Source organism: Parus major, chromosome 14 (genome assembly GCF_001522545.3).
Source record: "Parus major isolate Abel chromosome 14, Parus_major1.1, whole genome shotgun sequence".
Taxonomy (NCBI): domain Eukaryota; kingdom Metazoa; phylum Chordata; class Aves; order Passeriformes; family Paridae; genus Parus; species Parus major.
The window spans coordinates 13,289,695-13,304,283 of NC_031783.1; the positions used below are offsets into that span (position 1 = coordinate 13,289,695).

Sequence of the window (14,589 nt, forward strand, 5' to 3'; positions counted from 1 at the left end):
GGATGGGACCAGAAGCAGCCACGTGCTCACATCCCAACCATGGCAGGGCTTGGGGATCTCCTGGGAGACCTCTCCTTTTCTCCTGCAGCTTCCCAGTGCTGCTGCCATGGCTTCTCCTCGTCTGAGCCACTGTGCTCAGGCCCTGCAGACTCCCAGGAATCATCACAGGATCCCCATGGAGCCTGAGTGCTGCCAGAGATTTTGGCAAGGTACTGGATCTCCATGGAAAGCCTCTCCATGCTCTCAGGGGCTGTAGGTGAACCTTTGGTTGTGCAGGCTCTGGGTCAGGGTGATCACCAGCAGAGCAATAAGGAGCTGCTCACCCATGTCCAGGCAAAACCTGCTTCTCCTTCCTCCTCTCTCTCAGGGTTTTCCAGACCCACTGTCTCCTGGGATCACTCATCCCCTTCCTCCCCACGACACCCCAGCAGTGCCCAGCCTGGCTGCTGCAGTGTTTGCATTCCCTGCGTTCCCCTGCCCGGGTGTTCTGCTGTTTGTGTCTCCCTGCAGCACCACACGGTGTGGGAGCACGGGGAGGGGATGGGGAGAAGGACAACATCTCCTCACCAATATCCATGGAGGAGGAAGGGAATGGAGCCTTCTCTCCAGGCAGACACACAGTTCTTTGGGCCAGGGCTGGATGGGAGTGGGAAAAGAGCAGGAGACCCTGAGAGGCAGAACACCAGCACAACCCAATCCAGTGAGTTCTTCAGCTGCAACTCGGGCAGCAGGAGCTGAAGGGATGAGTAAACAAAGGCCAAGCTACATGAGATGGTGCAGAGGTGCAGAGAAGCTGCTGCTGAGCTGTTCCTAGTTCCAGGTTAATTCAGGTGTTGCTGGTTTTCCTGTTGCACAGCCAGCACAGACACCTCGAGCACTCTCAGCTCCTGTCACTGAGAGCTTTGGGCTCAAAGATGTGATGTGTTTGTGATAGATGATGTGTGTATGGTACATGATGGAGCACCTCCGCTCTGGAGCCAGGCTGGGAGAGCCAGAGGTGCTCAGCTTGGAGAAGAGAAGGCTCCAGAGAGACCCTAGAGCCCCTTCCAGTGCCTAAAGAGGCTGGAGAGGCACTTTGGACACAGGATGGAGGGACAGAACGAGGGGGAATTAGATGGGATATTGGGAAGCCATTCCTCCCTGTGAGGATGGTGGAGTCCTGGCACAGCTGTGGCTGCCCCTGGATGTGTCCAAGGCTGGGCTGGACGGGGCCTGGAGCAGCCTCCAGGTCCCAGCATCACACAGGGGCCGTGGCTGGGGGCTTGCACAGGGCAGGGCAGGGCAGGGAGCCCAGCAGGGCCCGCAGAACCGGAGCTGCCACAGAGCGGGCGGCACCAGGAACCCAGAGCGGGAAACCAGTACAGAACCAGTGCAGGACCAGTACAGAACCAGTGCAGGACCAGTACAGAACCAGTGCAGGACTAGTGTGGGACCGGTACAAAACCAGTGCGGGACTAATACAGAACCAGTGTGGGGCCAGTACAGGACCGGTACAGAACCAGTGTGGGACTGGTACAGAACCGATACAGAACCAGTGTGGAACCAGTACAGGACCAGTATAGAACCAATACAGGTCCAATACAGAACCGGTACAGAACCGCGCGTGTCCCGTGCCCGCAGTGCTGGTGGCGGTGCCCGCCCGCGCGGGGGCGCCGGGCGCTGCCTGCGGTCCCCACGGCTGTGGCGGCGTTGCCCCTTTAAGGGCCGCGCGGCCGTACCAAAACAAAAGCGCGTTGCGGCCATTGGCTGCGGGGCGGGCACGTGCCGCACAGCTGGGGCTTCCTGCGGCCGGGGCCGCGCCGGGGCCCGACCGCGCCTCCGCCCCGGCACCGGCACCGGCAGCGGCTTGAGCTCCAGCACCGGCACCGGCACCGGCTCGCCATGGCGCACTCGGCGCCGCTCGGCCTCCTGGAGCAGGGCTGCCCCATCCAGGTGGAGCACGATCGCAAGCGGCGGCAGTTCACCGTGCGGCTCAACGGTAGGGACGGCGCTCGGGGCTCCCCGGGACGTTACCTGCCGCCTCTGCCCACGGCTCGACCTCGCTGGCGGCCCCAGATTCCCGTTCCTTTTCAGCCCTCGCTGTTTCCCTCCCTTCGCCCCCCCCGTCTCTCCCCCGCTTCCCCTCCCCGTTCTTCCTCCTCGTTGCTCTCCCCCCGTTTTCTTCTTGTTCCTCCCTCTTTTTCCTGTTCTCACCTATTTCCCCCGTTCCTCCCGTGCCGCTGCGTCCCACAGCACTTTCCCCTGTGCTCTCCACCCTGCCGCGGTGTGACCCCCACCCCAAATCCCCTTCCTGCACCCTAAAACCTTCTCCCGGCTCTGGGGCTCTCTGGGCTCCCCGCCCTGGGGTCGGTGTGTGGAGCCCGATGGTGGCACGGGCAGGTTTGGGGACACTGCCCTGGGCAGGTGCCTTTGGGTGATGAGGGGCTGGGAACGGGGACTCTCTGGGGAAATTCCTTCAGGGAAGCCCCTCGGGGGCTCCAGCACGGTTCTGTAGGATCCAAGCTGCCACAGCCACCTATGGGACAGGGACTGTGGAGCTCTGGTGACACAGTGACCCCCAAAAAGCTCTGTCACATATTGGGTGGAGTGAACAAAGGAAAAAAATAGGTGCCACTAAAATTTCTCTGTGGTGTCCTGATTCTTTCCCAGCCTTCGTCTTAATGGGTAATTCCAGATATTCAACCATCCCAACATCTCTTTCCCACCCATTTGTTGTGCTGAGAACTGCTCTGGGTAAAACTGCCTCACTGCCCTGCAGAAATTGCAGGGTAGCTGCCTTTAAAAAATAAAAAAAAATACATGAAATGTGTAGTTCAGAAATCATAGGGAATGCAGGAGGCTTTGTCGATAAAACAACAGGAATAGCCCAGATTTTATTTTAGACTTCTCTTCCTCCCCCCCCACCCCATTTTCATTTCAACCACTAATTACAAAGTGCAGGCTGGAGGCTCGGCAGTGGTGGAGCGAGGAAGGAGGAGACGGGTGCGGAGAAAACAATTTCACCAAGTGCTTATTTCAGCCTGAGATCAAACGAGGTCCCAGGTGCCAGGTCCCCACTGCCACCACCAGAGCATTGTCCCAGCCAGTGGAGTTGGTGTGTGCAGGAAATAGAGGGGACAGCCAAGGGTCAACAATTATTAGGGAAACGTAATCTTTTATTGTGGTTTTCTGGATAAAAGCTCTGCCGGCCACACCATGGGCCGAGGAGCGTTTGGTGGCTGAGCAGGGATGAGTCGTGACTGGAGAGGGTGAACTTTGAGAGGGAGAGAATCAATCAGCTGTGGGAGTCGTGTGTGAATCAGCACAGAACCTCCTGATTCAGGAGGGGGTCATGGAATCCCAGAATCCCAGAATGGTTTGGGTTGGAAGGATCCTAAAGCTCATCTCATTCCAGCCCAGGGATGCTGTCTGTGTGTCCAGACATGGACCAGGTTGCTCCAAGCCCCATCCAGTCACGCCATGGCCTCACCCAGGTGAATTCCCATGCTCAAAGTTGTGTTTTATCTGGGAGTTCAGGGAGTCTGAGCCTTTTTTTGTGAGTTGAGCACTGGCCACACAAGGCAGCCGAGCTGAGCAGTGTGCTGCTGTCCTGCTGTGCTGACTAACATCCGTGTGGAGTGGGTGATCCATCTCTCCTCCTCCTTGTTAGGCACTTGCTGGTAGCAGCCAAGCCCTGGAAGATGGTCAGGAGATAACATCTCTGTGGGAGTGCGTGGCAGGGTGTTTATTTCCTGCACTGCTCTTTGTCGCTCCTGGCACAATGAGCATCGGTGGTGTGGAATGCTCTGGGAGGGTTTCCCTGCTGCCTGCAGGGAATGACAGTAAATGGGTCAGACACAGATTTTGGCATCAAAGTGACCCTCAGAGGGTCTTGTCCCATGTCACTGCACTGTAGCAGAGATGAGCAGCACTTTGTGGGCTCCAGGGCAAACTTTCCTGTGATATTCTCATTTTTGCTTAATGTCAAGTGTGGAGGATACCCTGGGAAAACACGGATGCACCAGGCACGTGGACCAAGCAGCCAGACTTTGACAGCTGGTGGTTTATGGTGGTGTGATGTTGGGTAGAAAACTTTCCATGGTGATGAATTTCTGGAAATCCCTGGAGCAGGAGGCCTGAGACAGTGAAAGCTGTGAACTGGTTGTGAAAGTGTTCATTTTCAGCATCATCCTGTGTTTGCCTCTGCAACCCTGTGTGACCTCGTGTCAGGACTTCCTCCTTGTGCACAAGGGAGATGAATTGCACTTGATTTTTTGGGGCTTGCCTTGTCTTCCCTTTCTCTGCTGGTTCCTCCCCTCCCTCCCCTCATTGCTGCAGTAGCTCCTAAAACTCTGATAGGAACAGCTGCTTCACTTGAACACGTTCCCTTTTGCCTTGCATTCCAAATGAAGGAGCATTTAGAAGCTGAAAGTAAAGCTGATTATAACCAGACCTCACTGAGCCTCGTTATCCCTCGAGAGGAGGGCAAAAGACGCCCAACTGGATTTGTAATGGGTTAGGATGTGACTAACAGCCTGAGCCAGCCAGAAATCTCCCTGTGCAGAGACTCTCTTGGAAAACATCAATTTGTCAAAGCTAAAAGCTTCCATGGGAATCATATAGGCTGGTTTTGTCAGGAATAGCTGGGTATTTCTTTGGATCTGAGATGAAATTTCAGGTCAAAACAAGAAACCCAAAGGGATCCCCCACCCCAAAGCAGTCGGCTGGTTGGTCCAGCTGCTGGCACAGATGTTTTGGGCAGGGGAAGAGATTTTAGCAGCAGCTGCTGTGACTTCTTGATGTCCGTCAGGCTCTCCAGTCAGGCTCACCACGAGTGTGGAGCAGCTCCAGTTCCTCCGGGATGCGCGGGCTTCTCGCACATTCCAGCTCCCATTCATCCAACACTTGGGTGCAGCACACCACACTTCCCAAACCTCCCACTCCTCCCCTGCTGCGTTTGGACACGATTTTGGCTGGAAGCTCCTGCTTTGCCCACTGCTCATCTGAGTCTCAGGAGCTCCTTGTCCAGGCTCAGGTTTATTGGGAAAGCTGGAGCAGGTGCTGCCTTGGAGCTTTCCTCCCTGATGAGGCAGATGCTTTCCAGGAGAGGGGAAGGTGCTGAGTTTGCAGCAGGGACCAAGGGATCTGTCACCAGACACTGCATCAAAGACGTCCCCGCTGCTCCCGTGCCACAGAGAGCTCCTAAACAGGAAACTGCTCCAAAGCAGAGCCCTCCCTGCTGCCATTCCTGCGGGTGAGGCCCCTCCATCAGGGTTGTGCTGTCTCCACTCTGGCTGTTGTGCTCTGTTGTGTTTTCTCTCCGTAGTAACATGCCAGTGGCTCTCTGGGGAGTGAGGCCAGCCCATGGCAGGCAGCGAGAGCTCCTCGGGACGTCTCGTCCTCTCAGCCCACCCCACACGCAGCTTTTGCTTTTTCATTTCCACGCTCTTTGGCTCAGCAGCAGAAGACCGGAGCTGCCTCCTGCCCCCTGCTCCTGGGAGATGGGGCTGGCATTTCTTCTCTGCCCTTGCTCCCAGGGAATGGCTTTGCAGCAGTGTTCCAAGGAGGCTGGAGCTCAGGGGCTGCTCCAAAGGCTGGCATGCAGAAATTGGCCTTGTGGGCAGCAGCCATGGCCCTGCCCGGGTCCTGGGCACACCGAGGGCTATCGTGGGCTGGGGCTGGTGCAGGGGGACAGGGAGAAGGGACAAGGGATGGTCCTGCAGTGCTGCAGCCTCCCCTCGCTGGGCAGGTGCTCTGTGTGTGCCAGGAGAGGGGGGCACTGAAGGATGGGCTGGGGTGGGGTGCCTGTGTCTGTCCAGGTGCCTGACGTGCCCCTTCCTCAGCTGGGCTGGGACTGGGCTCTCTGCTTGGCAGCCTGGGGACTTGTGTCTGGCATTAGGGCTGAGCCCACCACTGCTCCTGGTGGAAGCCCTCCATGGAGAGCAAAGTTTAGACCTGGTCCCTTTCCCAGCTCCCAAAAAAGCTTCCCCTTCCCTGAGCCCCCTGTGAGTGGAGGGAGGGACAGAGGGCGAGCAGGGCACCAGCTGTGCTGCCATTGCTGCCATCCTGCTCCTCTCTGGCTGTGCTGATTTGCATTGACTCCACATCCTGGAGGGGAGTGTCAGTGAGCCAAACACCACGGGCAGGCTCCTGGGGCTCTGCTGGCTGAGGCCTGGGCCTGCTGTGCCATCTCTGTCTGTGCAGGATGATAAACTCCTGTCCCAGAGCCCAAGGGGGTGACACGGGCTGGGGGCTGGCAGGAGGTGTCTCTTGTGCCTTGTTCTGGTGGGGTTTCTGCTTGTGCTCCCTCTCTTTGGGGGGTGATTGCATCAAATTGGGGCTGGGTACCCCCAGGAAGGGTCAGCAGTGCTTCCAGCTCCCCCAGCTTTCCTGGGGTGTCTGGGGTACCCCACAGCACCGGGGCTGGCTTGTGCCAAGCCATGGCTGTGAGCTGCAGGGCCCACACCACACCCTGAGTGCCCTTGGTGTTCATGTGCTGTGTCACCGAGGTGAGCGTGTGTGGATGTGATCATGCACTTGGCTGAACTGGCATGTTTTTCTGAACTGGGCCCAGTTTCCAGCAGCAATGAGTCTCTGTTGTAAAATCAGGATGGTTGTAAAATCCTTTCTGTGTGTGTTCACCTGTGCCCTGCTGGCACTCTGCAGCTCCTGTCCTGGCTGGGGGTTTGTGGAGCTGCTGTGGTACAGGGAATATCGAGGAAAAACCTGTCCAGGATATGTCTGAGATCCTCCAAACACTGCATCACCTTCTGCTTTAAAATGGATTTGTGTCTGTGATACTTCTAAACAGATCATATATTTTGAAAGTGTATTTAAAGGAAAAAGGTATTTTGTTCTGTTGTCAATTTAGTTTTAAACTTCTCAAAGCTTCAGGCAGAGGCTATGGAAAGTTTTAGCCTGGGAGGAGAGTGGGGTGGAAGGGCTGGAACGAGTGAGAGCTGCTGCTATAAGATCATTTTACAGCCTTTGGTGCTGCCAACTCTGCCCTTGCCACCCCTGAGAGCTGCCACCAAATGCTCTGTGAGCGTGAGGACACCCCATGCCCCAGCCTGGGCAGGTCTGTGCTGCTGGGGAAGGGCTTCACCTGCTCCCTTGGCTTTTTTGGGGTGCCTGGATCCACATGGAGAAACACTGCAGTGCTCCCTCTTTTCTGTCTGGAGGAAACTCAAAGAGCTTGGCTTTTTGGTGAACCAGAGCTGAGAGGGGCAGGACTGAAGCCTATAAATACTTGGGGGAACAGCAGAGAGGGAAATTATTTATGTCCACCCAAGAACAATGTTGGCACAAGAAGGAGTGGGCAGAAACCAGCAGGAATAAACTTGGGCTGGAAATGTGAAGGTTTCCATCCAATGTAGGGGAATTGAGTGTCTGCAAAAAAGGAGCAGGAATAAAAATTTGAGCTTCTTCTCTGGAAACACAAATTTCCAGTGGGCTCATTTCTAGTTTCTCTTGAATACAGGGATGAGGCAAACTGGGCTGGACTTTTCAGCTGAAATGCAGTGAGGTAGAGTGTATTGAGCTCAGCTAAGGCAGATCCTAAATGCAGGTGAACTTTACAGCCCTTCAGCCTTAAAAAAGCATTGGAGAGAAGGAAAAGTTTCCATTATTTTAATCAAACTTGTCTCTTTGATTGTGATCTTGCATTTCTGGAACTCACTTTTAAGTACAGAAACTTTCTAGAAATGAAACGCTTTTGCACTGCAGGCAGAAGCTCAGGTTCTGTGGATGAAACCAGAGGGATGTTCTGACTCCTCTGATTTATACATGAGCTGAAACTTCTTTTTTCCTGTAACTGAGCTGCTGTGAGAGAAAGGTCAGGGTGTCGAAACAGGAAGCCTGTGTGTGTACATGTAAATTTGTGTGCACATCCCCCCCTTGCACACCTGTGTGCACCTTCCTGTGTGTTTGTGGCATTCACCTCCCCAGCATCTTCTCCAAAACGTGTCTAGACAATGCTGCAACAGCAGACCCAAGGAGTCTTCTCCTGTTTCATGTGCCACAACAAAAAACCCTGTGCTGGAGGAGAAATTAATTGGCTGTTACTGGGTCAGCTTTGTTGGTTTTCTCCCTCTTCTTTTTGCTCTCCCCCACCATGAGCACATCTCCTCCCTCCCCACAGCTGCTTTCCTACCCTAAACATGTTGTGCTGGCATCATTGATTCAGGGCTGGGTCAAAAACTTGCTCCTGCTCCAGGGGCTTGGAAAGGCCAAGCAGATCTGGCTCTGCTCACACCTCGGGGTGACCAATGAGGACATCCAGGTGTCACTGAAAGCAAAGTCTCCAACCCAGCACCAGATCCATTCCCATGGGCACGAGGGATGCTGTAGCAGTCCCAAAACTGCTCATCCTGCTGTGGGTTCTCTGGGGACATCCCAACCCTCAGTCCTCTCTCCCATCCCCTGCTGTGGGTTCCCCAGGGACATCCCAGCCCTCACCCCTCTCTCCCACCCCCCAGGTTGCCACGACAAGGCCGTGCTGCTCTATGAGTACGTGGGGAAGCGGATCGTGGACTTGCAGCACACGGAAGTGCCGGATGCCTATCGGGGGAGAGGAATAGCCAAGCACCTGGCAAAGGTATGTCCCCAGCCACAGCTGTGGCTAAAGATCCTGGCTGAAGCCAGGCCCCATCAGATTGGAACTGCACGTGTGCCCTGTGGGAATCCTGCTCTGCTGGGAGATGGGGTGGCTGGCGGGGCAGATGGAAATCTGGGCTCAGACATTCCTGTTTCTTGTGGTAAGAGTTGCTGGGTAAGTGTCAGCAAATCCAGTCACTCGCCCAGGTCTGGCCCATTCCTCTTCTCAGCAAAAAACCCTTGTGCAGGGGCTGATGGTTCACCTCAGCTCAAGCCAGACCCCTCCTCTTAAACCTTCACTGCCCTTGTGAGCCCTTTGCCTGCCTTGGGCTGTGCAGGGAGAGCTGAGGAGCCATGAGCACAAGGGTGGGGTGGTGCTTTGGGTACAGCTGCTCCCTGATCCTTTAAGCAGAGACAAAGGGATGATGAAGGTGGTTTCACAGGATGGGCTGGGTCACCAGCAGCGCAGCATCCATGGGGCTGGATGTGTTGAGGGTTAAACTGGGGACTCTGTGGTGAGGTGGTGGCTGTGGCAGGACAGCTCTGCTCTCCCCTTAAGCCTCTCCCTCCACCTGCCCTGCACAGGGGGAACCTGAGGGACCCCTGCTGCTTCCCCCATCTGGGTGAGGGGTACGGGACTCCAATGAGGCTTCAGAGGGGAGCAGAGGCTGGGAGTGCAGGTTGTAAAATCACCTGATCTCCGTTGGTTGCAGGCAGCCCTGGACTTCGTGGTGGAGGAGGACCTGAAGGCCCACCTGACGTGCTGGTACATTCAGAAATACGTCAAGGAGAACCCGCTGCCGCAGTACCTGGAACACTTGCAGCCTTAAGGCAGGACTGTTCCCACACCAGCACAGCTGTCCCTGACTGTTCAACGCGGCCTTCGCTTCTCTGCAGTCTCAGGAAACCCTTTCCCACACTCACAATTCCCGTTTTTTTTAAGCGTGTCCACGCGGCGCGTGAGTGTGGGCACGACCTCCTCCTCTCTGCCCACGTGTGAGCATGGCTACAGCCCCTGGGCCAGGCTGGCTCTGGGCACACGTGGTGCCCCCCAGTGCTTCTCCCAAGCCAGGGGATAGAAGAGGGTGATATTTCCACCAAACTCTATCAGAAGGCCAGGGGATGACTTGTTCTGCACCGCATCCTCTCCCCTCTGCTTGGCAACATCTCTGAACTTGCTGGGGGATGTTGGTTAGGGGTGGTCATGGGGTACCAGCCCCCCTTTCCTCCTGGCAGCTGGGGAGATGCTGTGGATTAAGCTTTGTGGGACAGAGGGAAGTGCTGGAGGTGCTCCCGCCCTGTGTCAGGTCCATCCACTGTTGGGCACCAAGCTGTGTCCAAGCCCACATGCAATCATACAAGAACATGTGGACCATGGTGGCACCTCGGGGGCTTTGCTGCACTGGCTGTGGAGACACTGGGATGGACACCTTCGAGCCTAGAGACAAGACCCATGTGAAGAGTGGACTTGGACTGCAGAGGCTGTGGCAGTGTCTGTGCAGAGGAAGAAATGTGGCTGAGTTGCAGATGCTGCTCCTTGGAGATGCCAGCTTCTGTACACAACCCTAAAGTGGCATCCCCACAGGGTCATGGACTGTTATTCCTGTCTCCCTGCCCTTGGTGTGGACACAGCCTGCTCAGGAGAAGAGCCCAGCCCCACAGCCAGCCCTGGCCTAAGCGATGAGAGACATCCCAGGGCACCAGGGTGTTTTCCTGCAGCTGAAGAGGAAGGCTCCCCCCATTCCCCCCATCTGCTCCATCTCTGCATCCCTGTCAGTGCCCCAGATCAGCCCCGTTGTGACATCCTGAGAGCAGCAGTGAGGCCTCCAGGACTACTCCTGGCCCATCTCCAGGGTTCAGTGCTAGAGGCGCCTGCGTCCATGTGGATTCCAATGGTTTCTCCTTACAGCCTTTGGAAAGAAGCCCTGGCTCATGGCATTACCTGTCTGCTCAGTGGCCTCCTCACAGCTCCAAGCTCAAGGCACTGGTGGCATCGTGGGGACCTTGGCCAGCAACAGGAACACCCTCATTTCGTGAGGAACACCCTCTTACCTCCGTGGATGACAATTCTGTAGCACAACCCAGCATTGCCACACTCAGATGTAGAGGTAACACCCTGATGGCAGGGCACTGCCAGGTTCCAGCTTGCTGCCTGTCCTGCCTTGCCTGGGTTTTCTAGGGCCTGAGCTACACCTCATAGCATCTCACACTGAGCTCTCAGGATTTTGTAGTGTCCCAGGGCAGAGCTGTGGTGAGGGAGATGTTTTTCAACACACCCAGCCTTGAACAACACCTGGGGGCTGCAGCCAGGCAGGAGATGGAAAGCCTCTCACCTGGAGACCAAATCCAGACCTTGCTTAGCTCAGTGGGGACTAAAGTTTACAATCTGTGCCACGGAATGACTGAAACCCCAGGTGAGAGGCAGCTCAGCCCTGTCCCAGAGCCCAGCACAAAATCCATGGCAGCAGAGGCAAAAACTACAATCTTCTCTCCTGGTTGGAGTGGCCAGAGATGGAGACCCTGTGCCAGGATTTCAGCCTGAGCTGTCCCTGGCCACCAGCTCAAGGTGAACCGTTGCTGTCTGCCTGTGCTTTTGGGCTGCCCATCACCAGCATAGTGCAGCCCTCTAAGGCTTCCAAACCTCCAAAACTCCATCCCTGCCCTGCACACTGCAGGCTGTGAGACCCCTGCCCATGGCCACCACCTGTGCCAGGGGGCAGAGCCATCTCTGCCTTGTGCGGCTCAGGAAAGGCCTTGAGCTCAGCCCTGCCTCTGCTTCATTTCTGCTCTCCTGCTGCTTATTTCACCCAGGCTGTGACCTTTAGGGTGGCTTTGAGGGACTGGGAAAGGGTGGCAGGTAACAAACTAAAGGGACTCAAGAAGAAATGCGGGCTGCTAAATGTTCCTTCTTTAACATGCAAAACACACTTCAACAGATAGTTACAGGAGCAAGGCTGCCTCTGGTCCTGCTGTGATGACTGAACCATCCCTTCTCTTGATTCCAAGGTGAAGCTGAACTGTTTCCTCCCCTGGAAGCCAAGATAACACACTTGTGTCTTTGCCACAGCAGGGCTGGGTGCTCGGGAGTGATGTTTGAGCCCAGTGCTGTGAGCCTCTGTTCTGGTTTTGTGCTCATTTCCACTGTGTGCAGTCTCCAGCAGCTCCCTGTTGTGTCAGCTCACTGGAGGGTGTGCTGTGCTGTCTGGGCAGTGTCCCAGTGTCCAGCCTGGCTCTGGAGCCCCTCGTGCTGCTCTGGCAGGAACCTCGTGCTTCCCGGCGCTGGATCACCTGCAGCGATCGCTGCCTTAAATCAGGCACAGCACACGGTTTTGCTGCTGCTTCCCTTCGAGGTGCTACAACCCCCCCGGCGTCTGACCCGACAGAGACGTGTGCCAGTGTCTGTGCCAACCATTTCTCTGCTGTGTCCATGCTCTGTCCCAGCCTTCCCTCCTCCTCGATGCCAGTGAATAGCAATACCTGCAGGTCACCAGCGTTGCTGCAGTCCACGGTGCTCCTGTGACCCTGCATGGCCGGGTGGGACCCGGCTCAGGGTCCCTCAGTGCTGGGTAGCCCTTCCCTGCCTCCCCACCAGCTGCCTTTTCCCAGCTGGTCTCTGCAGAAAGGAGCTTTGAGACCTGTGCTGCTCCTTGGTGCTGATTAAGCCTGGAGGAGTTTGAGATCTTGGACTTTCCCCCGGGCAACAGGAGTGTGGAAGTGGTTTGGTTGAATACTGAGCTCCCCAAACCCATTTGAACTGCAGACCTTTGGTGGGTGGGTGAATGCAGGTGGCTGTCAAACCTGCTTCCACAGCCCCCAACTTGAAACACCCCTCCCTTATCCGCTCTCCAGCATTGTCTTCCTCTGTCCAAGGTTTCCGTTCTGTTGGATTCGGTGGTTACGATGTGCCTTTCCTTCTCAGGACCTGTTACAAACAACCTTTCTGCTCTTGTTTATGTTTAACATTTATCTTGATCCCTCCCTCTGTCATACTATAAAACATGAACATAATGCATGGAATACAATACAATAAAAGTGTGGCTTAACTGAGCTGCAGTGGCTGTGCTGTGCTGGGGGGACCACATGGTCCCATTGAAAATGAACAGTAGGTAAGGGGTGAAATTACTGTGTTTTGTTTGAGGTCACAGGGCTGGCTGACCTCGTGCTGACTGTGCAGAGCTCAGGGTGAGCGGGATCACAACTGGTTCCTCTCCTTTGCCAGCTGATCCAGCCCTGCTCACCTTCATCATTCCTCCTTTGGATTTCAGGCCAGTCTTTGGGAGTTGTCCTGCAAATGAGCAATCAGTGTTTATGTCCACTGTTTTAAGATGGGCATGAAAATACTTAAATATCCAGCAGCTGTGCTTGTCCAGAGGAAGGTAGGCAGGCAGGTGACTTAGAGAGACACAAGGCCCTTCCCTCCTGGAACCAGCACTCCTCAGGGCTGGGAGCACAGCCTGAGCACTCCTAGTAGGGCATTTGTGTCACTTCCCAATGCTGTGTGAAGGCTACAGAGGCTGAGGCTGAAGTCTGGATAACTCAAATTGCCAGGAAGGTTGGTGTGGAGAACAGGTATGATTTGATCCAGCATGACAAGCTGCCCCTGGGCTGCAGCAGGAGCCTGGGGTTTGCTGCTCCCAAGGGACAGCACGGTCGGTTGGGATCTGTAGCTGGGCTGTTGCTGGTAACACACTCTGTTTACATTCCACATTCCAGACAGTCCATGCTCCGGCCTGTCCCAGCACTGCTGCACGTTCTGCCGGGCTGGGCACGCTTCCCAAACACCTCCTTGTTCCTGTGAATGCAGAGTTTACCTCCCCCGAAACAGCTGCCCCCCAAAATACAGCTGAGAGAGCAGCGGTGTGGGAGGGCCCTGTAGGCTGGGAGAGCAGCCTCGGGATGCCTGGGAAGGTGGAGGCAGCCAGGGGTTTGTTCTCTTCAGTCCCATTACATCACTTGGGAATAATGTCAAAAAGAGGCTTTTTCTAGGAACGGGGGATGCAGAGCCAGCGCTGCTGTCTCCTGATGTGCGCTGTCAGGCTGGAGGAGGGCTCCAATAAAGGGGGGGATACAGACAGGGAGCTGCTATTTGATAAGGGAAAACTTAAAATTCCTGAGAAAAAGGCTCCTCTTCTGGGAGGAATCCGGCCGGGAGCAAGAGGGAGCCCTGCAAAGGCTCAAGCATCCTGGAGATAACCAGTCCAAGCACCGTGCACAGGTCACCCACAAAACCTTTGGATGGATCCACAGGAGCTGGGAAAGCTCTGGCAGTACCAAACCTACATTGCAATTCTAGAAAAGCGTTTGGTTATAAACTTTGTATTGACTTGATGATCTCGAGGTCTTTTCCTAAGTGATTCTGTGATCTATTCCTCCTCAGAGATGCAGCAGGGGAGCCTCCCCATTCACTGCCCCTCTTTCGAGATTGATTAAGGGGGCGAAATTCACCCTCAAACCGCCCAGCCTCTCCTCCCAGGGAGGGAGGATCCTCCATCCCTATTCCCCCGCAGGGAAGGAACCTCCTGGGTTTTTTTGGATTAGGAACATGAAGCGATGCTGACGCTGCCGAGCGGTGCCGACCATCGGCAGCCCATCCCCTCATGGCGGGGCCGCGGGGCAGGCTGGGACTCGTCGCCGCGCTCCTCCCACCGGGTGGAAGATCCCGGGCGGCGGGGCCGAGCCGAGGCGGTGACGGGCCGGGCTCCGCCACCGGTGACGGGGCTGTGGCGAGGGGTCTCACTGGGGTCCCACCCCGGTACCCTCCTGGCCCCACCGCCCTCGTTCAAGGGACTACACGCCCCAGAGCCCCCAGCGGCCGCGCGGCGGTGCGGGGTACTGCGGGACTTGTAGTCCTTTCGGGGGCCCAGCCCCACCCCGAGCAGCGCCCGCCGCCGCCCCCGCGCACTACATCTTCCGTCGGGCATCGCGGCGCGCCCGCGGGCCGCCGGCGGAGACATTTGCGAGGCGAGTGTCTCCAAGATGGCGGCGTGGGGAAGGAGGCGCGCGGGCCCCGGCGGC

At 56.2% G+C, this 14,589-nt stretch overlaps 2 protein-coding genes across 2 annotated transcripts in view; both read left to right on the forward strand.

Moving 5' to 3' along the window:
* Positions 1 to 1,796: 1,796 nt before the first annotated feature.
* On the forward strand, positions 1,797 to 12,621 carry NATD1 (N-acetyltransferase domain containing 1). The gene is made up of 3 exons (XM_015642805.2): positions 1,797 to 1,978; positions 8,457 to 8,575; positions 9,288 to 12,621. Exons 1-3 carry the CDS (start codon positions 1,882 to 1,884, stop codon positions 9,402 to 9,404), a joined length of 333 nt encoding a protein of 110 aa, XP_015498291.1. The 5' UTR covers positions 1,797 to 1,881; the 3' UTR covers positions 9,405 to 12,621.
* Positions 12,622 to 14,124: 1,503 nt separating this feature from the next.
* The window catches only part of LOC117245152 (transmembrane protein 11, mitochondrial-like), a 9,153-nt gene continuing 8,688 nt past the window's right edge, over positions 14,125 to 14,589 (forward strand). Inside the window, exons 1-2 of the mRNA XM_033518000.1 lie at positions 14,125 to 14,297; positions 14,359 to 14,535. Coding sequence (XP_033373891.1) covers positions 14,125 to 14,297; positions 14,359 to 14,535 — 350 coding nt within the window. The remainder of the gene's footprint in view (positions 14,298 to 14,358; positions 14,536 to 14,589) is intronic.

Bases quoted from the DNA above. Each gene is read 5' to 3' on its own strand.
- NATD1 (XM_015642805.2), top strand. From the start codon at position 1,882: ATGGCGCACTCGGCGCCGCTCGGCCTCCTGGAGCAGGGCTGCCCCATC. The intron at 1,979-8,456 runs GTAGGGACGGCG...CCCACCCCCCAG, and splicing joins GTTCACCGTGCGGCTCAACG to GTTGCCACGACAAGGCCGTG. The intron at 8,576-9,287 runs GTATGTCCCCAG...CGTTGGTTGCAG, and splicing joins TAGCCAAGCACCTGGCAAAG to GCAGCCCTGGACTTCGTGGT.